Source organism: Leuresthes tenuis, unplaced genomic scaffold, assembly GCF_036924035.1.
Source record: "Leuresthes tenuis unplaced genomic scaffold, fLeuTen1.0.hap1 SCAF_17, whole genome shotgun sequence".
Lineage (NCBI taxonomy): Eukaryota > Metazoa > Chordata > Actinopteri > Atheriniformes > Atherinopsidae > Leuresthes > Leuresthes tenuis.
Window position 1 is genome coordinate 13,294,728 of NW_027325371.1, and position 26,821 is coordinate 13,321,548.

Genomic DNA, 26,821 nt, shown 5'->3' on the forward strand with positions numbered 1-26,821 from the left:
ATAACGTTTGAGTAAAAGTACCAAGTGAAAGCACAGGAAACTACTTAAAATGGGAATAAAGTTCCAGTGAGATTATTTCTATTTTCCTCTAAATAAATCTACAATTCCTTCCTGAAATCAAACTGAACATAAACCATATCATGTTGTAGGCTGTTCAAAGACAAAGGAGTAGACTAGACAAATGTCTTTCTTGCCGAGCTCTGCAAGCACTGAGGGAACACCAAAGCTAACAAAGGACTGGGAGCAAAGGCAATGGTTGCTCTATCAGTGTGACAAATAGAAAAAATAAAAAAGATCAAAGATGGGAGGGATTTGTAAATTAAATGATACTATATGAGAATGGAATTATATTCAAATGAAAATTAACTTATATTATATAATGCCTCTGCATTAAAGAATGTCCAGTTGACCAGAGAGTACAAAGTGCAATCGTGAGTGAGGGGTTTACAGCCGGTTATGAACGTCAGCGCTCGGTGATAAACCGCATTCAACATCTGTAGAGAACCGACAGAAGCGTTCCTGTAGATAATGTCACCATGAGCAATAGGGGATGAGGACGTGGCAGCAACAAGCCATTTCCTGGTGTTCAATGAAAAATCTGACGAGGTGAGGGTGCCTTGTGTGGCTCTAATAGAAGGGAGAACTACTGGCTTTTCCCTTCTGTTTTGAAAACAGCATATTCTTCATTTTGTCTGCATTTGGTATCAGTTTAAGATGAGACAAATCTAACTGAATAGCATCAAATATAAACTGTGAGAAATTAAAGAACAAAGCAACAGTGTTTGTGTGAGAATGAAAGGATTACTTTGAATATATCTGCTGTGTATCTGTCATGTTTCTAATAGGGACAGATATGTCATATGGTCTGTAAGGCTCTGACAAATTAAACTGTCACAAGAGTTTCTCGAATCCAGGCACCCATAAATGGATGAAAAAACACCTTTAATCTTCTAAATAACAACAGAAACAGCACAAATTGATCTCAATTAATGTCAGGACATATATTTGAAACGTATATGGTGATGTCGTTTTGTGAGAAAAAAAAAACTAAAGTGAACACAGTAATTCAGTTTATCAAACCTTAATTATGATTCATGAAAGATTGAGGGACATGGACATGTGCAAACATGTTTTATTTGTTTGGCAATTGTGTTCTAAAGAAGAGGTGTGATAAAACACACAGCAGCTCAACCAAATCAGCCCATGACCCTGTGCATTTTTCATGGTGATAAATAATCACAAGTTCTCAACCACAACAGCTCTTCTTTGCATCTCTTCGCTTTTTAATCTAAATTTATCTTGAGCCCTCTTTGTTGAACCTCATCAGCCTTTGATTGGACTTACCGAAGATAATTATGTGCATGAATTATGTTGTACAATGATCAAGATGTGGGAATTATTTTGGAGAATTTAGTTTGCTTAATCATTTTGATCACATACAGAAAATCAAACTGTTATCTCTCTTTGCAAAAGACACAGAAAATGTTTTTCTACAACCGATTATAAATAACTGTTTAAAACTGTGCTGCTGATAACAGATTACAAGCCGCTGTCTTTCATGATGCCAGGAGTCTCTACTGCCTTCTTTCTTCGAGCAGCGGCTTCCAAGATCTTCTTCCTGGGTCCTAGCTGAATGCGAATTCCTTTCAGGTCTTCATCAGAGCAAAGCATAAGCGCCTCCAAGTCCAGGTGCTCTCTCTTGAAAGCAAGGGCAAACTCTGGCAAGGAGATGGCGGATAAGAAGACATCCAAAGAAGAACTTTCTTCGTCTTCATCGTCATCCAATCCCAGATCTTCCTGACCCCACAGATCAGCCTCACTGGTATCCTCAAAGCCTGCAGCGTCTTCCTCGGACTCCAATAGATTATTCTGAACAAGGTAGCCAAGACTTTCATTGTTCCCACTGGGAACGTCCTCTGACTCCCGATTCATCTTCTTCATGAAAATCAGACCACCCAGGCCAGGCCGATTGAATATGGATTGTTTGACTTGGCCGGGTTCTTCGCTGTCATCGTCATCTTCAAATCTTTCCATTTCTTGCTCATCTAACATGTTCTCGTCTTGCTCACTAAAGACACCCAGAAACTCTGGTTTCTCAGATCCTTCATTCTCCTTTTTGAAGAAGATGACATTCCCATCTCCACCCGGTCGCTGCAGTGTGCCTTTGTCTTTCTTCCCAAGCTTTTTCTGTAGCGTGCCTTTAACCCTGGCTGTAAGAGAGCCAGTTTTTTCTGGGGAAATGAGCTTTGAGAACTGCTCACTGACATCGGTCATGGTCCCACCGTTTGAGAATGCTGATGCCATGCTCGCCTCTGAGACCGACCCAGTGTTGCCTGCTCCACGGTACATTTTATCCATCTTGCTCTGGTGTCTCTTCTTCACCTTCTCACAGAGTTTCACTCGTCTTTCTGCCTCTTTCTGGGCCTCCTTCTTCAGGTTTGCGACCTTTTTCGGATTTTGATTGGTCTGCTGTGACGCAGCGTCATCAAGAAAGCGCACGCAGTCCATGTGGCCACGGGAAGCGGCAACGTCCATGGCTGTGTGGAATTCGTTATCCAGTGGGAAGAGGTTGGCTCCAAAGTTGACCAGAAAACTGAGGATGTGCATGTGGCCATTAGCTGCTGCATGGTGCAGTGGTGTGTTTCCCCAGATGTCACTCCTGTTGGGATCACCTCTGTATAACACCAAGGAAAGAAATGAAATACACAATTATGTACAAAATGTGAACAAAGATCCTCATTAAGGCTCCAAAGCTGAAAATGTTTTGCTGGCTGAAGCCACATTAGGTTTAAAAGCTAATCTGTCTTATAGTTTTAAGAATCAGAATAGCAATGTGGATTTTTCTTGTTTACAGACAGCTTTAATTGTTTTAATACAACACGGGGAGGCTTTTAGACATTGTGTTAATGCTGGTGCACAAGGTCATTTTGCAGAGTTACCACGAGGCAAGTCAAATCATAGCCAGTACACAGTGGCTCAACAACTATCCTCAATGTCCACCTCCATGAGACAGTTAAAAAATGCATTGTTCTTACATAGTTTGAACGGTTTAAGCAGGCAAAATATTATGTGTAATTGGTGAGCTTCCAGTGCAGATAACCAACATAGAGTAACCACTAATATATACTGCAGTGGGGGGGACTGGTAATTAAGAAAAAGTAGAAAATCAGACAAAATGTCACTGTTGTAGGTGTTGAATCTGGAGCTACGTACAGTTTTAATGCAGGGTCCTGAGAGTATAGGAAATGGAAAAAATCCAATATGTAAATCTGTGTATAGTTTCTGGATTTTGTGTTTATTCTGTCATTTTTGTGGTCAGACATTAGATAATTTGGAGTTATATTGAAAATGTTTGTCGTGGGTTTAATTAAAACCAGTTGGCAAAGCTAAGAAAAAGCTATTTGTATGTTCTTTTTCCTGTGTTACACATGTATAGGATTATACCTTTGCTGTAATGGCATAACTAAGTGAACTTCTTACTTACACATATCAGCCACAAGAATACAGAATTGAATAACACTGCTGTTAAACTGTCATGTTTTATGGGAGAATCTTTAGCCCTGGCATTCATGTGGATATTATGTATCACCTGCCAAATCATTGCTGCAGACCAGACTGCGGCCACCATGGCAACAGTCCTCCACCCAGCAGGAATACAAAGGAACGACAGACGGAACATGAAAAAATCCAAAGGCACTGATCTGATTTCCAGCTCTCTGGATGCAAAATGTGAAACATGACTTACTACCATTAGGATCGAGTTTGACTCCTCTTTGGAGCATTTCTCACTTCCTTGTTTTTATACATACAAGGGAGGGAACTTTAATGTTGTGGCTGATTAGGGAAATTTTCAAAGGCTATACTGCTCATTTGGTCATTCGTTTGTGGGTCTTTTTAAACCAATCGTCCGATGATGGAAATATTTTCCTATAAATACAGAATTTCAGTTCAAAACAAAATAACATGTTCAGTTTAACAAAAGCTTTCTTGAATTAATTAGTTAACCCAAAAACAGTGATAATCAGAACGTTGAGAAAAAGATTAACTTAATTAACTAATTTTTCAAATGGTTGTTAACTTAAATAGCTGTTTCTACTGTGGATATCAATAATAAAGCACCTGAAAAACCCCTTTAAGAAATGTGGTACACCAGCTGGAACAACCTGATCATTTAAGAGATGAATTTCATTTTTGGCCACGCAGTGGTTCGGTGGTGAGCACCGTGACCTCATAGCAAGAGGGTTTCAGTCCTGACTGGGGCCCCTTCTGCGTGAGGCTTGCACGGTCTCCCCCCTGTATGCGTGGGTTCTCTCGGGGTACTCCAGCTTCCTCCCACCATCCAAAAACATGCATATTAAGTTAATTGGTGACTCTAAATTGACTCAAGGTGCTCGTGTGAGCATGCATGGTTGTTCATTCTCATTTCCCTCTATGTGGCCTTGCGATGGACTGGTGACCTGTCTCGGGTGTAGCCTGCCTCTTGCCCAATGGCAGCTGGGATAGGCTCCAGCCCCCTCGCAACCTCCATTGAAATGATTCAAACAAGTTTAAAATATCAAAAATGGCACTCTGACAGCTTGGCTTGGCTTATTCTATTTCTATGTTTTGTAAAGCCTTGCCAATTGCGGACAATAAAAGTTGAGATTGCTGTGGTACTGCAACAAATGTCATAAATCCCAACCCAGGCTAGTTATGGTTAAAGCAGAAAGGCGTCAGTTAATTTTAGCCCTGTAGTTGTTGCATGCTACGCCCTGTTAAATATCTTCGTTATCTTCTCAGAGGCACATGTGAGATTTTAGACAGTCTGTTGTTAAGCCAAACGAAGGCTGGAGGTGGGGGTGGTGGGGATAGATAAAGGACTCTTTTGTTTTCCAGCATGGATTTGGCTGATTAAACATTTGGCTCACGTCACGGGAGAGAGTAGTCTAAAAAGAATAAGGAAGCTTTAGGTTTTAACAGTGCGGTGAAGTTCTAAAAACTAAAGCAAAACAAACAATTGCTGTCCAGTAATGATAACTTTAGCTCTATCAACATTTAGGGCTCCAGTGTAAATCTTAATATAATTTGTTTTTGTCAAGGGAATCATGAATAAGTGGCTTGCTCTCTTTGGTAAATGAAAATATGAAGATAACTACGGCATGATGATAACAGTAGTGGAAAAGTCCAGCTATATCAAGCATACAAGCAAAACGAGATTGAGGGGAGTTGGTCATACTTACTCTCTGCTGCATATGATCTGAAGAGCATTGACGTGTCCATGAAAAGCAGCCAGCAAGGTGGGAGTCATGCCATCTTCATCCGCAGTGTTTAGGTCCTTGCGTGTGGCCTCCTTCAAGAGATCTTCATAACCGTCTATCGCTGCTTTGTGGTACCTAGACATCTTTAAAAACTGAAAAAGATCCTGTTACTTTCTCTTCTTTTGTCAGCCCGCTAGTGTCAAATGAGCAACAAAACCACAGATCTGAGCAAACAAAGTGATCACTGGGCGTGTGAGCAGCTCAGAGCCATAAAACAAAAGCAAAGTCCAGTTCACTGCTGTCAGCTGCACAATTTCCTGCTACAGCTCATTATCATCAGCAACTGAAAGTCCATGCTGTGACGGTGAGCACAGTACCAAAGGACTTATGACACTCTGTGGTGTTTCTAGTTCAATGAATTTGAGGGGGGAATTCAGTTATCCTACAGCTGATTGGTGTGTTGATAGGATTTAAAATACTCAGAACTTGTGAAAAACACGATTAAATGTCGAATGTTAAATGAACAGTGACTGAAGTAGCTGGTATCTGTTATTTCACCATAACTGTAAAATGAACCACACTTCATCCAGTAAAATCATGTCCATATGATACTTTCACTGTTTCCTGTTTGTTTTTGTCATATTGTATGTTATCTACTGTATTTATGTGAAGGTGGAATTTTTTTTTTTCTTTCTTTTTTTTTTTTTTTTTTACAGCATGACTGTGTAACTCTCAACTGCTGTACCCAATAAATTGTTTTATAAATCGTGTCACTGCAGCAACTGTAAAATAAGGTGGTGGGGTGGGGTGTACATATATTTATGCACAAAAGACAATACGAACGGGGTAGAAAAACGAGATGTGGTTGCTTGTCTTGTTTCTGAGGAACAAACAAACTGATCAAAAGATGGGCGATTAAAATTGCATAAAAACAAAGCAAAGCAAAACTCAAACTACCATTAAAAACATAGATTGCTTCCCAACTTTAAAAAACTACTTCTAACTATCATGTTAAATCTTTGAATATTGATTTGACATAATATGATATTAGGTGTATAAATGCAATAAATGAAATACAGTTGCAGTAAAACGATGACCTCAGTGAATGTATGGCAATGTTGTCCAGCTTGCTCATTATGATGGTTTATCATATCTATCATATCCTCATTTAAATTGAAAATAACAACAATTTTTTACATTAGTTAGCAACAAAAAAACACAAAACAGTAACAGACATGTAAATTGAAGCAAATTATTTTCAGGTTCTGCTCTATTTCTGGGTAAGCCTTCAAATTTGACTCATGTCCTACCAATGATTTCATTTTCTCATCAGAGGCTTTAGTCCGAAATTAAATTAAAATGGTTTTCGCTTTTTTAAGCAATGAGGGGCTTTTTCTGGATCCAGTCATGACTAAATGTTTCTGTGGGGCTGCGATGCGTGTCTAAAACGCCTTACAAATACAAGATCAGTTGTATCCAAAGTATCGTCAGGCAAATCGAATGCTACAACACAAAAGGATGAATACAGCAAGCTTTTATTTCAACAGACAAACAATTTGGTAAATAAAGAGCACAAGACTTCGAAATCCTGTACAATAAAAACTGTCAAGAGGTTGAGAACATTTCACCGTGCAAAATTACAGGAGATGAATCAAGGCCAAACACTTTCTCAGAGGACAATAGAGGACAGGAAAACAGCTCAGCTTACAGATGAATCCATGTTTGAGATTTGCAGCTGCAGAGGATGGGATACACACGGATACAGTGAACTTAAAAGGAAAGAAATTAACTAGATGAAGTAACTGATATCTTTCAAATGTTCATGCATTTATTATTATATTCAGTTACTGTTTTTAATGTTTTTACTTTTCTTTTAGGTCAATCACCACCTGCCCCTATATGCAGCCACTTCTTTTGAGCAATACTAACCTTATTTCAAATAGACCAACACGAGGCTGCAGCTGGTATGATCACAGTACAATGACAGTGCCTAAATGTAGGACTTTACTTGTGCCTGATCTTGTCAGAACGCTGTCCAGGACTTCCCAAATTTAGGCTGGTATCTGTAAGATCCCTTGATCTGAATAATGATGTGTAATCTTTGTCAGGATCAAAATCTATAAATGAACTGTGTCTGAGACTGTATCGGTTCTATCGTTCCTCTATTATAGTAGGAGATCAATCACATGTTCACCCGTTCACTGCATTTTAAAGACAGAAAACAAAGAGAATGATATGGGGTCACATAGGTGTTTGGTTTTTCTTGCGTTGACATTTGAGCTGTGGTAGCACCTAAATGGAGCGGACTTAGATTAAAAGACAGAAATCAGTGCTTACTCACAGCAAAAATTTTGAATCGAAAACTCTTGCTTGGTTAGTGGGATTTTCACTTGAAAAATATTAAATAAAAAGGAGCCATTTCAAATGCAAGTTTAATAGATTATCTGTAAATTTTACAAATGTATAACAGGTAAAAGTTTTCACTGTACAGAGGTGATGTAACATCCCATTCTGGATTTGAAATAACTCAATAGGAGCCTACAAATGATTAACCCAGTAAACAACAGTTTGATGATAAAGGAGCTTGCCAAAGAGGTTGAGTTTTTCAGAGATAGATTAAAAATATAGGATAACCAACGGCGTATGCCATCCTCCAATCCAGTAGGTGGCCGAAGTCGTCATTTTACGCTCCCTAAAAAGAAAAAAAAAAAGAAAGAAGACGAAATAATAATAGAAGAAGAAGAAGACTCGTAAACTTGGTTCCACCAATCAGCGGAGGCTGTCAGGCGAAACATCGCCCCACGATTTTTGCTGCTTTGCTTTCTCTTCCTGGCCGGCTCTCCGTCTTAAAAACAGCATGAAGTTGTAGTTGAGAACATTTTGTCTTGTTATTCCCCTACTATTTCCACTACTTGACAAACCGGACCGACCACCAGCTGTCCTCCCTGGGGTCGCTCCGCGGTTACTTCCCGGCTTCGAGTTTGTGCGGTTTGACCGGGAGATCCTGCAGAGATGCCCGACAACGGTGGCTCGGCTGTCGGCCTTCTGTCTTACGAGACGCTGGTTCATGCGGTGGCAGGTGCCATGGTGAGTAGAGTTTAAGTGCTTAACGGAGACAACTGGATATAACTTTTATTTGCGTGTGCTTAATTTCATTCGACGTTTACTGTTTGATGTAACATTATGGCGTTGAAAAGCCACCCATGAAATGATAAAGGGTAATGACAGAGCATTTCGGTGTCTTTGCCAATCATTAGTAGATGTCATTGTACATTAAAATGTTGCCATGTATTGTGCTGTAGGGGAGTGTTACAGCCATGACCGTCTTCTTTCCTCTGGACACGGCCAAAAGCAGACTGCAGGGTGAGTTGGAGGTGCTACAATGTTGGACAGAGACCACTGTGCATCTTTACTTCATTAAAGAGCAACTTCAACTCTGTTCCACAGATGGAAACTAGTCCAACATTACACTCTGACAAAAGTGTGGAGACCTGGTCAGAAATGATTATGCTGAAAATATATATGTATTTTTTTTACGTCGTTAATTCCAGTTTATCCTGTTTTAAGTGTGTGTGCACTTCTTATGTAGCCATTGTATAGAACTTATATTCAAGTTCACAATATGAGGTATATGAGGGTGCTTGTCCTCCGCCAGGTGCTCAGCGTTGTGTTACGACCGAAACGACACTATTATGTAGGACCATGGTTGCAAATTTCAAGGTTGAAGTACAAGTGGAGATAACACTGGCCCTGTTGCCTTGGAGTAATTCTCCTTGTGTCCAGTAAGCTGATCTTCATGTGTGAAGTTGTTAAGTTGCTCTGTAACATTCCAGTACACAGGGTTTGATCCTTGACCTTTGCTACTTTTGTGTTTGTCTTTCAGTGGACGAGAATCGAAAGTCTAACTCGACCCCTGTCATTCTGGCTGAGATTGCAAAGGAAGAAGGCTTGTAAGTTTTGTTTATTTGTTCCCCCTCCGTTTAAGACAGTCTTATGAATTATTTAAGGTAGGTACAGGGATGAAACTGTGTTGCGTCGACACATAACAGACATGTTGCTCTCCATTGTTTCTCCCAGTCTGTCTCTCTACAGAGGCTGGTTCCCTGTCATCTCCAGCCTCTGCTGCTCCAACTTTGTCTACTTCTACACCTTCAATACATTGAAAAGGGCGGCGGCAGCTGGACCAGGCAAATCCAGACCTGGCAAAGATCTGCTGATGGGGATTGTAGCAGGTAAAGGCACACGGTAAAAATCGACAAGTACAAAGGATGCTGAGTTCAGAAAAAACTCTCTAAATGTGTAATATGTACATTCTTTTTTTGTCCTGTAGTATTCAAAATAACTTGTAATTATTTGACTGTTTTTTTTCAAGTGGGAGGAAGTCTGTGAATGTGCTTTATCCAACAAAAGATCCAAAACTATATGTTAAATTATTCCATATTCTGTTTGCAATGAGTCGCCCGCAGCAAATCCTCCCATCAGACCCGCTGAAATCCAAAGAACGGTCGCAGAACCTTCTCTTATTGAATAACTGCTTCGTAGACTGAATAAAGCTGTCTTTAGAAATGCCTTTTGAAAAATTGTAAAATCTGTTGTCCGTGCAGGTGTGGCAAATGTTCTCCTGACCACGCCCATGTGGGTGGTCAACACTCGACTGAAGCTGCAGGGGGTGAAGTTCAGGAATGAAGACCTCCACCAGACCCAGTACAGAGGCATATTTGGTGTGTGGTGTATATCAACATTTTCAATGTGCATTTAAAACATTGATTTTTTTTTTTGTTCTTGTTGTTGGTTTGCAGTTGCGAAACCTTGCTTGATCTGGGCTTCCCTCTTTCAGATGCTTTCTCGCAGATCATTGCCAACGAGGGGGTGGGAACTCTGTGGAGCAGCACTCTGCCGTCTCTCATCCTCGTCCTCAACCCGGCTGTGCAGTTCACGATTTATGAAGCCATGAAGAGGAAGGCAGGCAAAGGAGGGAGAAGCGTGAGTAGAAACAAGAAATGCTCTCTTGTGTATAATGTTACATCATCAAAGCTGATGAGAGCAGGCAGAATTCCATTTATCCCCCTCATTTCAGAACCGTACTTCTTTAATTTTGCTCCGCTTTAACGACACATTATGCTCAAACAACTGAAAACACAGTTGCTTCTTTATCTCCTGACGCAGATATCATCAGCCGAGATCTTTCTCATTGGAGCCCTTGCCAAGGCCATCGCTACCACGGCAACATACCCTCTCCAGACAGTTCAGGCCATCCTGAGGGTAAATCATTTATGTAACGTCTTGTCTTAATGTTCTTGTTTCCAAAAAAGTGTCAGTACTTAACATAAAGCAGTGTGAAAGGATGAGGCTAATGGAGCTTTAGCTTTTAATCTGGTCAGCGAACCTCATAGAAAAAACAAGTGATAATGGATTGGATCTGCTCAAAATTATTTATATTTATTGTTACACTGGATGACGCTTATTTGCAAAAAATTAACTATTTGCCGCAGTAATTAAAGAAAAGGAGGTAATGTTAAATTTCAGTATCGTGACCCTCAGCTTGCTTCTTCATCAGTTTGGCCAGTACACCGGCAGGCGCGGTGTGATGGGGAACCTCTCCAACATCTTCACCCTCTTCATGGACAGGATCGAGTGAGTGCGGCCGTTGACGAAGCCACGGTCACCGTAAGCAGGATGCCCCAATATTCATTAAACACGCCCGCTCTGTTTGTTATAGGAAGCACGGTTTCCTCGGTTTGTACAAAGGCCTGGAGGCCAAGCTGCTGCAGACGGTGCTGACGGCTGCCCTCATGTTTGTCGTTTATGAGAAGATCACTGCTGCCACCTTCAAAGTCATGGGCCTGAACAAGAAACTGAAGCGCTGAGGTCGGACACCTGAATGCAGTGCAGCACTCGTGCACTCATCAGATTTAATTGGTCCCGGCTAATTGTGTATGTACTGTTTTCCAGGCTTGCTCTAAACGTTTATGACCAGAGGTGGGTTTGATATTTGCAACTGGGTTTGAACTTTTCTACACAAGTCTGTCTTTTCTGTTTCTTCCCTGTCTGCTGTAGTCATAAATTCAAAGTAGTGCACAGAAGACCGAACTGACGGGGCACCACTTTGAAAAAAATGAACACTAGACAGCTTTTATTTGTGCACACTGATAAAAACAGAGGCTTTAAATCGTATCTCACTGCTAAATTAAAACAACCTGATGTAAGTTGCTTGATTCGTACAAAGAGAAAAGCGTTGGTAGAGCTGTTCTCCCGGTCTGCTGCAGTGTTGATGGTACCGATTCTCACGTTTGAAATCGAGAGGAAACCCTCCCACTGCTGAGTATCGCCGTTCATTCATCGCTCTTCATTATATGAAGAAGTTATGATGAGTCTTGATGTGGTGTTTTCCAACACACACTGCGGACATTTGGTCATGCGAAAAAACTTCTTTCATGTAACTGACTCTGACATCACCGTCTCACCACCATATAGACTAAATACACTTCAAACGTCAAGCTTTCACCTAAACATCAGGGCCTTTTATTCTAACCGAAAATAACGATATTTAAGTGTTGCCTTTAACTAGGCCACCAGGCCATGATTTTAACAAATACATTTTATATAAAGCTAAAATGAATATAAAACAAATGGAAATCTCTGCACTGAATTTGACAGTAACGGCTACATGTGTGCAAATAGTGCAGCAAGTCTTAAGTGCCTAAAAGCTCAGGAACTGTGGACAACTTTACACACTGAGTTGTCTTCTGTCTTAAATATTGTAATGATCACTTTACTGTACGCACATTGTGCCACACAGGTGTCTTCCTTTAGTGTCCTTTCCTGTAGTTCATGTTGACTGTAATACTTTTTGGGGGCAATTCACGCCTTTTCTTGCTGTTAAACTGAAGAGTTACACTTAAGAGCTTAAAGCCTTCAGGCTGTTCTTTGGGCTTTTGTCTAATACGAGCACCTTGTTGGTTTTACCAAATCCAAGGGCATTTGCAGAGGCTGCTAATGAGGCGAACGGCTCGCTGTTCTGCACCACGGAAAACCTCTGCGTAACGCACGTATCGGTGTTACAGTTCAGCGAGCTCGTCCTCTGCCTTCACCAGGCTTCATGAGAAATCCGCCTGGCAGTTTTTGTCTGAGTCCTGCTGACAAAAAAAAAAAAAAGAAAAAAAGAAACTCCTCTAACCAGATGGAGCTCCGTTGCATTTGAGGGCGTTCGTTTGTGAAATCTTGTGAGCGCGTCTTAATTTTAAACAACAATAGAAGCAGTGAAACATGTGGATGATAGTTATAAGAGCACAGATGTTGGTTACTGTCTTATTTATTTCATTACAAATCGATGGAACTTGTTTACATCAAAATCTTTTGTAACTGTTCAACTTGTCATTGATGTCATCTTCACTTATTCGGATTAAGATTGTTTTTAACATGCGTTTTTAACTTCTTCTTTTTTTTTGAATTCACCTGTTTTGGGATCTAAATTATTTTTAAAACTAGAGGACAATAAAGTTGTAGGAATAGTAGCAAAAAAACGACTGTTTTTATTTACAGTCACTGAAAAAGTTCTCATCACATGTCAGCATTTCCACACGCCTCAAGTTGCAGATGTTCATGTTTTGAATTGGTGCTGATGGTGAGAGTCTTGACTACTGGTCATCTCCTCGATGTACCAGCGTGGCAAGAAGGAATATTGTGAATCCCTGTGGACGGAATAGGTCACATCTCTGCGGGGCTCCCAGGAGAACAGGTACACCACACTGAAAGGGAAGCATTTAATTAAGAGCGATTTCAGCGTGTGCTTATTTGAACTAAAGAGCAGTTTGTTACTACTCACCTATGACTGTCCTCAGTGGCTATACACTTCACAAAGGACAGGAAATCGCAGCAGAAGTTCATACAAACTGTTGGCTTCCAGCAATTGTCTTCGTTCTGTGAAAAAGGACACAAGTTTACAGGCGTGTTCATCTGCTAATGTTAGGTTTTTCTCAAGTTGAATTGCTACCCTGACGAAATGCGTAAAGTTTCCAAACTAGGAACCTTTATGAGTTGCGAAATCTTCGAGATGAGAAATGTCTCCACGGAAACGACGACTCCGTCGTGATCCTTAAATCCTGCCACGACACGAGGGACTCCGGGGAGAAACGACTGGGCCCACCACTTGAGCAATTTGAACCTGATGAAACGGGGAAACTCTTCAGTAGCCATGCAAACGCACCATAAATGGGTTTGAAATGTCACATTTCGCCGTGTCGCCCCACCTGTGGAAGCTGCTGCGCTGTTTGGGCGTGCAGATCTCAACAGAGGTCTTCAGCTCCACGTAACAGGCGGGAGGAGGGGGAGCGCTGGGATCTTTGTCCCGACAATCCACCTCGCCAGAGAAAAGAAGTTTGTGATCTGCGAGTCGAGTCTGAACCACAGTGCAAAAGGCCTCGTTGGTGTTAACCACTCCGCCGGGGTCGGGTAAGCTGTGGGCGGTTTCTGCAGGTAAAGGACAAAGGTGGAACCTTATCGCATCCGTTTATCACTTTATGTGCTGCGCCACAAAACCAGTTAGGAAAGCAAAAAGCTCTAAACATTTTTCAAGAGCCAAATGATTTGTCATTCTTGCTTGATTCAGGATTTTTGCTGCTTTTTTTTATTGCATTTTCCCAAATAATTTCCGTGGGTTACGGGTATAGCATTCACTCTCTCTTTTACCAGGCTGTAAGTGTTCGTTAACCGGGATTATGTGAAGAATGTGGTTACTCGTTGTCTTGCTGGAATAAGAAAGGCCTTCCCTGACAAAGAAGTCGTCTGGATCGCAGCATATCCTGCACAAAAAGTTGTGCATCGTCCAACATTAACAGAGCCCTCACAGAAGGGGGCGTTTGTGGATGTGTTTGGGAATCCAGTGACAAACAATGTTTTAGAAATGTTGTTCAGTTTGTGAATTGGAGTCCCATTCGTTACGTACATCCCATCTGTAGCTTTCTATTCCCAACAGAAATTAACTCGATAATATGAAAACAAATGTGTTTTAATGGGCTACACTTAAGCTATACCATAGCTAAGCTGACGTATGGCAGTTATAAACTATGGACGATCACAAAGGTTTAAATCAAAATATAAGCAAAGAAGAGATACTGTTGAACAGACCAACCAACCTGCGCATGTATACTGCTCAAACTTGTATCCCCAGTACATCATCTCTTTGTTCCTCTCGGTGCGGTGCTCCCGTTCCCAGCGAGCAGTTTCCGTTTCCACCTCACTGATGTAAAGCGTGCCGTTGAACCTGGTGACAGCTAACAACCAGCCCTCCTTTGTCTCGTAAGGAGTGGTCAGCAGCTTGGTCAGATGACCCCGCCATGTCACAAAGTCGACATCTAAAGCACTGGGAGGAGCAGAGGTTCAGAGGTTGTGGAAATGAGAGGACACACATCCCAACGTAATGCATGTGTAAGACAGTGTTGGGTAGATTTGCTGATCGAGATGTGAAAAAAAGAAGCAGCGTTAAACTAATGGATGCACTCACCATGATGAGCTTGCGCTCACCCTTGATTTGAGCTTTGATCTGTTGGCTACGATCCACCTGAGAATGTGGTCCAGCTTCTCCTTCACATTTTCGTCTCTCCTTACGTAGCGGTCCTTGTACCCATCCCTCAGGTCAAAATTAGGACTTTTGTCGGGTTCCACATAGTATCTCAACTGCCTGCTGTCATTGAAAAATCTACGCTGAGAGTCCAGGGAGAAACATCCCACCTCCACAGGCTGTTTGTACAGGGGAAAGTCTTTCTCATAAAGCTCCCTCCTGGTGCTTAAAACCTGAGAGGTCAGTGGTGCTGACTCAGAATGACGCCGATGGTGGTTTGTGGGACTAAAGTGTTTTCTGTCACTGTGATTTCTTCTGCCGTCCTCTCTTTTCGGTCTGTCGGCTGACTGTTGGTGGTGGTAGCTGGACGTCGGACTGCGGGATCTGTGGCGGTGCATTCCTACAGTTGAACCGAGCAACGAGACAAACTGATGACGCTGCGGATTCAGAAGTTCTTGTCAGCTGTGGTCTTCTGTGGTTGCAGTTATTTATGCTGCTACTTCCAACTGTCACTTCTGTAGGAAAGTCAGTCAAACAACCACAATTAGAGGCAAAATTGTGTTTAATATTTTCAACGGAATAAAAGATTTACTCAATCAGTGTCCTAAGTCACAGGAGGATGGGGCAAATTAATCCACTGATGTCAAATACATCCACGTCTGTGTTGTAGATCTTTACTGCACACCCTACAAGGAGAAAAGGTCCTTGAGCTGCAGTCAGAACTGGCAATGCAATACCTTCCTCCGAGGCTGTGCTGAGGAATGCATGTTTTTATTTGTGCTTCTGAGTGTAATTTAAGTGAACTGCTTTGTTTGTCTGCTATGGCACGAATGGCTGCGCAAACATTTCTCAAATTTTAGAAAGAACGGCAGAGCTTATATGTACAATGACTGAGACGGAATCTCATAAAAAGGAACACATCTATTCTGTTTTTTCTTTCAAATTTTCTTTTTACTTTTGATTAAAATGCACTTTAATTTGTTTAATCAAATTATTTTATTTGACTGAAAATGCAGATTTGGAGTGCATACACATTCATACTGTATAGGTGAAGCGGTGTGATGTTTACATTGTCTTTAGCTATTAGGTTTACCTTTCTTGTGAGTTTCTTTTTCCAATATAAAAACGATCGATAAATAAAAGAAGACCTACCTCTTGGTGAACGCACACATGCGCTGTTACTTTCTGGTTTATAGGAAAATGGACATGTGATGGTGAGAGAAAAACCGTAAACGTGTTTTGTTTCACTAGCGGGGTGCTAACTAGAGTCTCATGCTAACAACAAACTTGACGTAACTTCCGCGTTTAGTTTCTCCAATCCGCCAGGGGGCAGTCGTGAAACTTCCTTTAAATTATTTCTCCCTCTAAGTCATCGTTTAAAGAAGACGCTTTAAAGTTATTCGTAAGAGAAAAGAAGAAGAAGCACTTGATGCCGGGTGGAAGCAAATCATGTAAAAAATAATTATTCTTGCCCATAACTACCAGGTAATGTTTTTTTTTTTTTTTAAGCGCTTTACCAAATATTTTAACAGGAACTTACATTAGCTAGCGCTATTAGCATTGGTAAGACTAAACCGTTTCCAAACAAAGAATTATCCCTGAAAATAATACGTAAACAAAATATTTCAGCTGAAGTCGTCAAGAGTGAGGAGGTGAATAATGTGTCATTTTCAAACTAATGCATTCAATCTCACCGGGGGAGTCTTGTTTTGTGTCTTTCTAGCTAGCTGACGAGTAGAACAGATTCATTGTGAAAGCAGAGACTTATCTGCTATAATTTCTGCTGCAGGCATGAACAGGAAACGGGCACTTATTTCAGACACTTTCAAGGTGAAGAAAAGGAGAAATGGCACAGAAAGGTTTGGCGCTGTGAACGTTGAAGATGGTAGGCGTTTGTCCTTAAAGGGTATTGGTAATTTTGTTGAAATCAAAATGTGTTGACTTCACAAATGCCTATTTCTTCTTCTGAAAGGGCCAGCTGACATTAGATCCACACTGGAGTACCTCATGACGCTGTTTCCCAGAAAGCTCTTCAATGATGCCTTGCCTCAAATTGTCCTGAAACACCAGCTGTACAGTATACACAATGACAAGACTTTGGTGGACAAAGAAGTCGTAAGATTGCTCCTAAGTGTTGTAAATGTTGTGTTTTTAAGCGTTTTTCTTTTAAAATTAAATGCAATATTCCTTTGGCAAACAGAGTAAACTGCGCGAGCATGGAGAGCTGCTGCTGTTCCAGCTTGGATTCGACGCAGAAGCTTTTGGCCTCCTTTTCGCTTCGGACTACAAGGCCAAGGTCCTGGCGGGAGAGGAGGGAAAAGTGACACGGGCGACAGTGGAGAAGTTCCTGGAGAAAGTGGTGTCCTCGTGCACAGACCTGAGCTTCAGCAAAGACAAGATGCTGAGGGAGTTTCTCTTCACAGACTCGGAGATAACGTACGAAAGAACCAAATCTAGTGCTTTGTAAAATGCCACAGCAGATATTGGGAGTTTAATCCAAAACGGAATCTTTACTTTTGAGGTGAAACTTCAGGCTTGCCTTGGCACAATTTCAAACATCAGCACATGCTTTATTTTCTCGCCACCCAGGCAGCTGGTAAAGTCAGGGGTCCTGACTGTGAGGGATGCAGGAAGCTGGTGGCTCTCTATTCCCAACTCTGGAAAATTCACCAAGCACTTTATAAAAGGTTGGTGTTCGTATTACTCGTGCCAACGCTTTGTCTTTATTGTGTCACATTAACCTCTGATATACATGTGATAAATTGTAGGAGTGTTTTTTTTTTTTTCTTTTTTCCTTTTCTAACTTGGATCACTCTTCCTGTTAGGCCGTAAAGCTGTGCTCGGCATGGTGAAGAAGTCTAAATATAGCCAAGTCTTAAAGGCAGAATTAGAGGAGCGGCGGACGACTTCCCATATTAAGTTCGACATGAAATACCACATCCATGACATTGTTGGTGCGGAGCTGGTAGAAAGGTACCTTTTTCACCCTTAAATGAAAACGGCTCTTATGCTCATCTTGGTTGAGTAACTGGTTATTGTTAAAATGTTAGAAGCAGTTCACTTCATCTTGGAGACACAATTAGGATTTAACTACATGTACTGATCTGCCGATTCCTTTTAACTTGTATACATGAATTAATCTGAATGGCTTTACATATGATGGGATACTCCTACACTCTGCTCTGCTTTACTGAATGCTTCATGTATTTTTTTCCCTTCTTTCTAGCATACCTACAACTTCAGGAACAATGTTGCGATTTGTGGATTCTTGACCCGTTTCGAGGCTCACGTCAGTCACTGAGCACCTGAAGATGAGAAATGCACAACAGAAGCGAGCGAAGGCAGTGGAAAGCGTTTGGTCTCGGATGTATAGTCTGTGCCAGATGTGTTACAAACCCCATGTGGGTTCATGAGTTGTCAATTTTCCCGACCACACCTTGTTGGGTTTTGGTTCATCAAATGTGACGGTTTTGAAAGAGACATGAATGAAAATGATTTGTTGGAAAAAAAATAAAACAATATTTTGCAGATCTGCTAAGATTCCACTTTGATCTATTATTATTGGATCTCTATCATTGAATCAAAGTTCTCTGGGTGGGGTGACACTGGTTTGAGATCTGTTACAGTGGGAGCGAGTCTGTCATGTTTGTTAGATCTGCGATTGCTTTTTTTTTTTTTTTTTTTTTTGACAGATTGTAATTTCTGTTGTCGAGTCAGGGAAGAGGAGACACTGTTTCACTGATATCCTTCATATGAAACGAATTGTAACTAAATAAATTTTGAATAAACGTTACATCCCGTTTGGTCCTGGGTGAAGCGCAGCTCTCTCTCATTTCAGGGTAGCGGTTGGCCGATGTAGAGTTCAAAAGGCCCACGAGTCTTTTCAGACCAATTTTTAAAACCAATGTAATGACGCTCATAATTCCTTAATGCGATTGGACAATTTAAACTACTGTAACTTCATTATTTGTGTAAGTAGCAACTTTGGAGTGCTGACAGAAAACTATTGCCACCATATAAATCTGTCCTACTGTGACATTTGGCTTTATGAAACCTAAAAATGATGTTTAGAGAGCAGCTGATTCAGTTAAGTGCTTGTGTGGTTTGTGGTGCTGTAAAATTGTATTATGTCACATTAACATGTTTTCCCACATCTGAAGTCGGGTTAAAAACAACTTAAAAGTTGAAGTGCCTCCTTTCCCGCTGCTCTGCAGTCAGAACACTGAATTTACTGTAAACCGTCGGGTGTTAAATCGAATAGTAACCATAGCAGCCAGTGCTGTTACACAACTAGCCATAATAATCATCCGGAAAAGAGTGGTAAACCATCATTTTACGGTTCAATAAAGTCAGCAGGAGGCACAAGAGAGGACTGGGATTGCATTTTAGTCCGACAAATGGCAAGAAATGAAGAAAACGTGTTTTTACATGAATTTATTGGCTTTCTCAAAAAGTGACAATAGCTTTTATCCATAAAACTAAAAGAGTCACAACATTGGCTTGAATAAAAGCACAGCTTGATGTCTGAGTACAATACCGATGAGCAACATGTACTTAACCCCTGATCTAGTAGTTCAAATACATTTTGTAAATAGGCAAAAAAAAAAATATATATAACTGTAGCAATTCTAATCTTAGTTTTCAGTATATGATGCACAGACATGCTATCAGCATTAATTACAAAAAGCTAGGCTTGTAAGGAGATTAAGGTAGCGTTAACTGAGGAGGTAATAAACAAGATATTCATAGTGTTAGTTAAACAATACAGTGAAAGTGTAACTTCTGTGAAGAGAGATACAAAATAGTCAAATCACGATTATAACAAAAAGATGAGTACGCTATACTACATCATAACAGACAGTAGCTTTGTTACTGTTGTTAGCAGGTATAGATGCTCCTCTTTAACCGCTTTCACACACACGCACTGGAGTCCTGAAATGAGATGTTGTGCAGTGTCGTGTGACTTCGCTGACATTTACCACCCAGCCCCTTCAACCGGAGTGCAAGTGAGCGCCCGTGTGTGTGTGTGTGTGTGTGTGTGTGTGTGTCCGCTGACCTGCGTACTACTTTCCGCTCGCTCCCTGCTATCGTGGATACGTGCAGCACTAATTAGGAGCCTCATCTGCTATTCTCAACACAACGTCCACAGCATAAATTCTGCATCACGTGCTGCCTCCAGCGCAATCTAGACACCAGTTCCCCCTGCAGCCACCACCCCCCCCCCTGCATTACCGGCTGGGACAGAGCATCTCCAGCAGCTAAGGAAAGTGACCGGATCGAATAGTCTACACGTTCTCTTCAACATCTCCGGTGTTTGTGTGTAAAAACGGCGTTAGTGATATTTCGTAGTAGCCAGTAGTGATGCTAAAAAAAGGTTTCTTTTTAAAAAAAAAAAAAAGAAAGAAAAAGAGTTAAATGTGCTGCACAAAAAGGTATCTGATAAATGCCCACAGAGCTTTAAAGGTGCTCTTGTTCCCCATCACCAAAACATCTGAACATTTCTGTTCCAATATGTAGTCAAGTTTTCAGCTTTGCATTTGCGGGCAGCTTTACAGTTGAGACACATCAAGGGAAATATTGCAAAAATAAACATACACCTGACCAGTCCAATTGGATCAAATGCAGAAAATACTGGATCCTTTAAATATCTCAGGGATTAATAGCACTGTTGGTGTCAGCAGATCTTTTCCCAGACTGAATTTTCAGTATGATTTAGGCATCGTGAATCATTCTAGGACTGAAAACAAACTACTGGCAAAGAGGTTATAGTACATGAACAGTCATTTGAGGCAATAAGAATTTCACAGACGGTTATTTCATGTTCCTTGTTGACAGTGGGAAGACGCGACTGCCTTCGTAAAAAGAAACTGAAAAAAAACAAAACAAAACAAAAAAAACGTTGATCGGGAGCTGAACAAACAGCGGGTCACAACAGCAAGCTGTCACGTCTAATTATGAAGATCTGAGACGACAGAACAGACAGACGGTCTTCTCGGCTACTGTATGTGTGCAGAATATTTGGCAATATTTCTTCAAAACAACCAAGACTGTAAACGAAAAAAAAAAAAAAGAAAAAAAAAAAGGTGGACCACAAGTGGAAGCATAAGCTGAAGACATTCCACAGTCCATTTTACAAAGCATCCAATCCATTTTAGAAGGCCTCAAGAAATTCATAGTTTTGTCTATACAGTATACATAGAACTAGGGTCTTTCATAGTCCAAACCCTTCTCTTAAATGTGACTCGATGTTGAATTTTTCATGAAAACGGCTGTAGCTACACATATGGAAGGACAGACTCTGAAGTACAATGTTTTTGTGTGTATATTGGTGTGTTTCTCTTGTAACTTTAGCCACCCTCACCCCTCGCGGTCGTGCTCCTCTGTAAGCGCTCCACTGCAGGAAGTCTTAGAGGAGACTGCACTTCTTGCCCTTCTTCTTGACGGGTGGAGGGCACAGGACGGCCCGGATGGCCTCGTCGAACACTGTTTTAAGGCCACGCTGAGTCAGGGCTGAGCACTCCAGGTACTTGACAGAACCTGAAGGAGGCACATGGAATAAAAACTGCAGGTTTATTTCTGGGAATTCGTTTCCTTTCTAAAATTACAGAGAATAAATGCAACTCAGGAGGTGTCAATAAGAACTCAGTGCCGCTGTTACCAATCTCTTTGGCCATGGCCAAGCCTTGGGGATAGGTTATGGGAGAAAGCTTCTTCTCCTTTAGCTTTTCCATTGTGTCCTTATCATCTCTCAGATCCAGCTTGGTGCCCACCAGGATAATGGGAGTGTTGGGACAGTGGTGTCTCACCTCTGGGTACCACTGCAAAGGGACAGCATTGATACGTTGGATGTGTAACTTCCCACATCTATCTGTGTGTTCAGCACAAAAAAGCTGCAAACTGTAGGGCTAAAACTCATTATTTCTATTACAGAATAATATGACAATTGCTTTTGTTGGTAAACACCCTTTTCTGTCAAATGTGAGAACTAACACCAAAGTAGCAGTACAGCTGGGAGCTATAAACAAAACCCACACGGACTACTCTATAGAGCTGAGGGGAACTGCAGAGTCAGATAATAATTTCCTGTGGGTTTATCACCAAGAAAAATTCCCCTCGCATACAAGCAATCATGTGATCCATGTGTCTAAGTACACGTCTCTCAAAAGTACTGTCGAAATACACAGAGACGTCAGACTCCATGCCAGCGTCTTTGACTGTGTGAACATACTGGATAAATAAAGATTCAAATCGAGATTTATCTGAAGTCTTCGTCATAGTTGCTGTAAAAAAAAACAACCCTTTTTCCACAAACCAGAATGACATTTATGTAACAGTTTCAGTTCAAAACTGTGAAAATGCCATCGAGCTATAAAGGTCACTCAGTAGCAACTTCATCTTTCATTTGGCTCTTTTTAAGTGACCCGATTCTCAAACCAACACGTTAAAAAAATGTATGTGAGATATGTAACAAATGGGAGTGATCAAACATCCCCGAATATGGTTACATTTCACGATTTGTTCTAGTCCAGCGTGACAAAGAAAAAATGTTGATGTACTGATACTGTTGCAGCCCCGCTGTCTTCAGTTCATGCACAATATATCTAGTTCATGTGTGATGAGCTCGAAGCAAAGTGTGCAACATTTTGTGATGTCACACATTGTGAATATTAAGACTCATTTTGTGGTCAATACTGTGTTTGATGTTGAACAGAGAAAATTCATAAATAATCTACTTCTCAGCTGAGAGGGTTGGGTTTTTAAACATTAACTTTGAGACTACCAGTAGATTCATCAACTATAAACGGAAAGTTTCCTGCATAACGATCCTTGAGAAAATGTGGCAGCGTTTTTTTCCTAAGTTTATTGGTTAGGTGTGTGTTTAATTGGGTTTCTGTCCAAAACCACATGGGGCTGGTGAGTACTGCTGAAATGACACAAAGCCAGACATTTTCATGGTACTAAAATAAGAGCAACTCGACCAGGGTAACCAGAGCAAACTTGTATCCCAGCTACGTTGGACAGCTAATTGGAAAAGAAATGTTTTATTGCTTCCCCTCATGTCGTGAAATTGATCAACGCTGATGTCCTTACAGCCTTCAGTGTTTCCTGCACAGGCTCTACTCACCTTGGCACGGACGTTTTCAAACGAGGCAGGACTCACAAGCGAAAAGCAGATGAGGAACACATCCTGGTAAGACAAAGAACACAAAGCAATCAGAGCTCCTGACATTCACTTCCTGTTAAGAACATCAGACAAAAATCCTGCGCTCACCAAGGTGTGTTGTTTTTATTTCTTACAAACTTCCTCATTCATTTTCTTAACCCAGACGTTCCAAATGGATTATTTATGGACCTTGAGAAGTAATATATAATACATCAATATCTGACAGGGTTGTTTTGTTGTACCGTTTGTGGGTAGGAAAGTGGGCGGAGTCTGTCATAGTCTTCTTGTCCTGCTGTATCCCAAAGACCCAGGTTCACTGGCTTCCCATCCACCATAACATTTGCAGAGTAGTTGTCGAATCTGGCAAGACGCAAGGACAAACAAATGAGCCAAACCCACCAGTCTAAATATGAACTGATGATATGTTGTAACTGATATAAGATATGGCATGAAATCAGCACACAAAGTATCAAAGAGGAAATCACATCCTTAATGGACGTCTCCCTTGAAAATCAATTTTGGAATTTGTCTTGTTTATCAGTCAGTCCACATCACAATGACTAAGATCAAAACAGCTGACCGAGACTCAGATAAGAGGCAGGCTTTCCTCATAACTTCCAGTAAAACCCGTTTCCCTGAATCTTAATTATGATCTCGAGTAGAGATTGTGACCTCAAGCACACAAGCAAGCGGATTTTCAGCTATAAAAACAACTGAAGCGCAAGATGTCACTTCGATCATGCACCGGCTGTATAAGAGATGAGGGTGGAGGCAGATGACGGACAGTCAGGCTGTCATAAATAAATAAGTACACACTGCACTGCAGTCTCGGATACTCACACTGTGGGAATGTACTCTCCAGGAAAGGCATTGGTGGTGTAGCTGATGAGCAGACAGGTCTTACCCACCGCACTGGAAGAGAGAAGAGACTTCAGTTCAGTTTTAATGAAAAACAAAAACAAATAAGAAGCCATTATGGGTGACTTGACATACTGGTCAGAGGCAAAAAGGCCATCACATATTGATAAAAACAAAACAGAAATATGATTAGGCCCATCAAAAAAAATTACACTGGTGCTATTTGTTTTTAAATAGTTGACACTCATGTATAAAAAAACAGCGGGAGGGAACTAACAAATGTCATGCCATTATTTACACCCCCATGTTTTGCTATGATTTCATCTTGCCAACTGTTCAACTCACAGCATGGAACTTTTCAATCTTTATCCGACTGAATTTTAATGAGAAGCGTTTGACATAAAATTTGAATTTAGGTGCACCGAGGAATTGCTGTGGAAAGATTTTTCAGCTCAGTGAAAAAGGAGATGGCAAAGAATTTGAGATGTGCAGCAAAAGGGTGGCGGTCAAAGGCATGAATGCCAATACTTTAGCTGTGATAGTGCACAGAAGGAATGAACCAATACAAGTAAGTCATTCACCACAATAGTTTGTTTGATCTTAAACAATTCATCATTAAATCCTGAACTAACCATTCTTTTTTCCAAGTGTTCATGCTAAAGCTGACACTTATCTTGGAAAATAAGCTATGTAGCCTAAACAGACACCTTACAGTAAACTCTGTCCACTGCAAGGTTCCTCTTATTCTAAATCGAAAATAAGAAAAGAGAAGAAAAATGCAACTTAAACCAGAGGCCCATGAATGACTCTGCTGCTGTGGTATCCACCACACCCAGCACAAGAAATTATAAGCGTGTTAACCTCCCACATATTATTACGCATCTGACCGTGAGTGTTGGCTCATGTGTTAATCCTGTTTTAAAGTGCTGCAGACAAAACCAGATTTTATTTGAACTAGTGGGGAAGTGGAAACACGCCCCGCGTCAATCCAATAGTGTATTAGACAGCAACTAACAATTCTCAACGGACACATGTAGTAGCCATTCCAAAATCCTCATTTGCTCCGATTTTGTTGTCAACCTCGAAGTTAATGTGTGGCTAGGAAGGATATATAATTGCCTTCTGATGACTGACTGACTCACCAATGTGTGGGAAACCTATGTGAAAGATTAGCCACCCAACTACACACTAGCTACATTGTAACACAACATTTGATTGTAGCAGGGGGAAAAAACAATAGTGAGCAAGTCATACCAGGGAAACAGTACACTAGTTTACAACGTCCAAGTCGCAGTGATTAACAGGTAGTTAAAGCTTGGGAGCTAACTTTCCCCGTTTTAACAAACGAAAAGCTAAATGTTTAATCGTTAGCTAGTCTGGTGACAGCATTTCAGCTAACATTGCGCTTTGTCGTTAAACAACAACAGGGAGGCCCTAATTTATAATCAGCTCAATTATGTTGACTTACCCGTCTCCGACAACCACACACTTTATGGCCTGCATTGCGCCGCAGCTAGAGGAATGCTAAGTTAGCCCCAGAGCCAGCTAACGTTAGCTCAAGTCTCTTTTCCTTTGTCCGGAACTGCTCGCTGGTGAAACGTTCCAACAGCCTCCTGTTAACGACCTTTGGCGCTACAGCAAAACTCCTCAGACGTGGAACAGCGTGTGAGAAACTTACAGCAACTTATGTCGCACTTTAAGTCAAGTTTACTCAGAAATTCTCTAGCAACATTCCCATGCTTTCGTGAGCTGCTCTGAGAGCTATGGAGCAAAACAGCGGCCACCACCCCTGAGGAAAAAGAAAATGAAGTCAGCCACCAGCAGATGGAGCATCCGGTGCACCGGGCTGATACGCCCACAGACGCTGAAAACAAGCAGCTGGGCAATTCATCGTTTTTCTCCTGTTAGAATGTGAATTAAAGTGTTTCGTGGGGTTAGTTGTTGAAGAGGAAATGTAGAAAACAAGACTGTGAAAATAAACAAAAGAATTACAACAATATGTGAAAAAAGTAGACGGTTAATTTAGGTGTGACACTGATTGAGGAAGTGACGTTAGCTTTACGCTCCTCACCGATTACTGTGGAATTTGTGTCGTGGGATATTTTTCCTGAGCTTTATCTTGCAGGCAGTGCGTTTGGAACCGGGGACGCGCTGTCATTTATTGATGCGTCTTATTGTATCATAAAGTTTAATGTTTTGCGTTATGTCAAAGAAAATGTGGTTTATGTCTGGGTATACCTGCATTCCTTTGTATAGAAGCAAAGGTGAAATAAGTACCTCCTGATTATCAGAGGGGTAAAATTGTCCAACATAACCCTTACATGATTTCACATTTTCAGAGGCACTGTAAAATACATATGACTGTAATGACTGCTGTAGCCTGATTAACTGCTTAGCTCACAGTCAAATAGACCATTGCTTTTGCTTTATGATGGAGATATGCCATACCAGTTATCCTCAAGTTTTGCTCGTGTTTGTTAAGTTTTTTAACACTTTGACTTATGGAACATTGCATGACAGAGCAAAAACATTTGGCTTGAGGCTTGGATTCTGGTGAGATTTGATTGGGAATTTGTCATTGAAGCATTGTTTACTACTTTGATCCAATTTTGATGTATGTGCCAAATCAAAACATTTGTCATGCCTATAAATACTGTACTGTATTTCCCTATATCTACCTGGTCGCCTCGATGATGTTTAATGTCAGATTACAGGTGAGTTGCTGCATAGTTGCTAATTGTTCGTTTAACTTCCCGTTTAGCAACCCCTATGTGTCGCCATGCCAACAGCTGATGGGAAAGGCCTTAATGTTGCATTGGTGTTATTGTCTGGTCGTCGACTGATATCCAGATATATTTTTTTATTTATATATATCAATAAAATAAATAAATAAAAATAAAAACTTATGAAAAATAAAAACATTATTTAATGTGGTTGAATACAGATGTATTGTAGTTCATTTACTTGTTTTTTCCTTCCAGTTTGTAGTCTTAAAAGTCAGTA

At 40.9% G+C, this 26,821-nt stretch overlaps 5 protein-coding genes across 6 annotated transcripts; 2 read left to right on the top strand and 3 right to left on the bottom strand.

Annotated features, from left to right (window-relative positions):
- Positions 1-1,125: 1,125 nt before the first annotated feature.
- Positions 1,126-5,567, bottom strand: anks4b (ankyrin repeat and sterile alpha motif domain containing 4B). Its single transcript, XM_072368632.1, has 2 exons — positions 5,220-5,567; positions 1,126-2,674 (listed from the first exon to the last, which is right to left on the bottom strand). The coding sequence occupies exons 1-2, from the start codon at positions 5,378-5,380 to the stop codon at positions 1,540-1,542; spliced, it is 1,296 nt and encodes a 431-aa protein (XP_072224733.1). The 5' UTR covers positions 5,381-5,567; the 3' UTR covers positions 1,126-1,539.
- Positions 5,568-7,982: 2,415 nt separating this feature from the next.
- slc25a17l (solute carrier family 25 member 17-like) lies at positions 7,983-12,760 on the top strand. The gene is made up of 9 exons (XM_072369171.1): positions 7,983-8,324; positions 8,540-8,600; positions 9,121-9,187; positions 9,315-9,469; positions 9,842-9,958; positions 10,075-10,220; positions 10,404-10,499; positions 10,795-10,871; positions 10,957-12,760. Exons 1-9 carry the CDS (start codon positions 8,250-8,252, stop codon positions 11,102-11,104), a joined length of 942 nt encoding a protein of 313 aa, XP_072225272.1. The 5' UTR covers positions 7,983-8,249; the 3' UTR covers positions 11,105-12,760.
- Positions 12,537-16,107, bottom strand: dxo (decapping exoribonuclease). Of its 2 annotated transcripts, none has more exons than XM_072369170.1 (7): positions 15,949-16,107; positions 14,740-15,311; positions 14,372-14,598; positions 13,487-13,706; positions 13,266-13,401; positions 13,063-13,157; positions 12,537-12,985 (listed from the first exon to the last, which is right to left on the bottom strand). In XM_072369170.1, exons 2-7 carry the CDS (start codon positions 15,192-15,194, stop codon positions 12,838-12,840), a joined length of 1,281 nt encoding a protein of 426 aa, XP_072225271.1. In that variant the 5' UTR covers positions 15,195-15,311; positions 15,949-16,107; the 3' UTR covers positions 12,537-12,837. The 2 variants fall into 2 exon arrangements, with proteins under 2 accessions (XP_072225271.1, XP_072225270.1); XM_072369169.1 differs by lacking the exon at positions 15,949-16,107 and adding an exon at positions 15,389-15,461 and having other exon boundaries at positions 14,740-15,268.
- Positions 16,108-16,143: 36 nt separating this feature from the next.
- On the top strand, positions 16,144-18,606 carry whr1 (winged helix repair factor 1). Its single transcript, XM_072369172.1, has 7 exons — positions 16,144-16,281; positions 16,586-16,681; positions 16,769-16,911; positions 16,997-17,232; positions 17,386-17,483; positions 17,622-17,769; positions 18,023-18,606. Exons 2-7 carry the CDS (start codon positions 16,588-16,590, stop codon positions 18,066-18,068), a joined length of 765 nt encoding a protein of 254 aa, XP_072225273.1. The 5' UTR covers positions 16,144-16,281; positions 16,586-16,587; the 3' UTR covers positions 18,069-18,606.
- Positions 18,607-19,217: 611 nt separating this feature from the next.
- On the bottom strand, positions 19,218-25,628 carry LOC140273563 (ras-related C3 botulinum toxin substrate 1-like). Its single transcript, XM_072369173.1, has 6 exons — positions 25,287-25,628; positions 23,801-23,872; positions 23,203-23,320; positions 22,922-22,984; positions 21,455-21,614; positions 19,218-21,333 (listed from the first exon to the last, which is right to left on the bottom strand). The coding sequence occupies exons 1-6, from the start codon at positions 25,319-25,321 to the stop codon at positions 21,203-21,205; spliced, it is 579 nt and encodes a 192-aa protein (XP_072225274.1). The 5' UTR covers positions 25,322-25,628; the 3' UTR covers positions 19,218-21,202.
- Between the last annotated feature and the right edge of the window lie 1,193 nt (positions 25,629-26,821).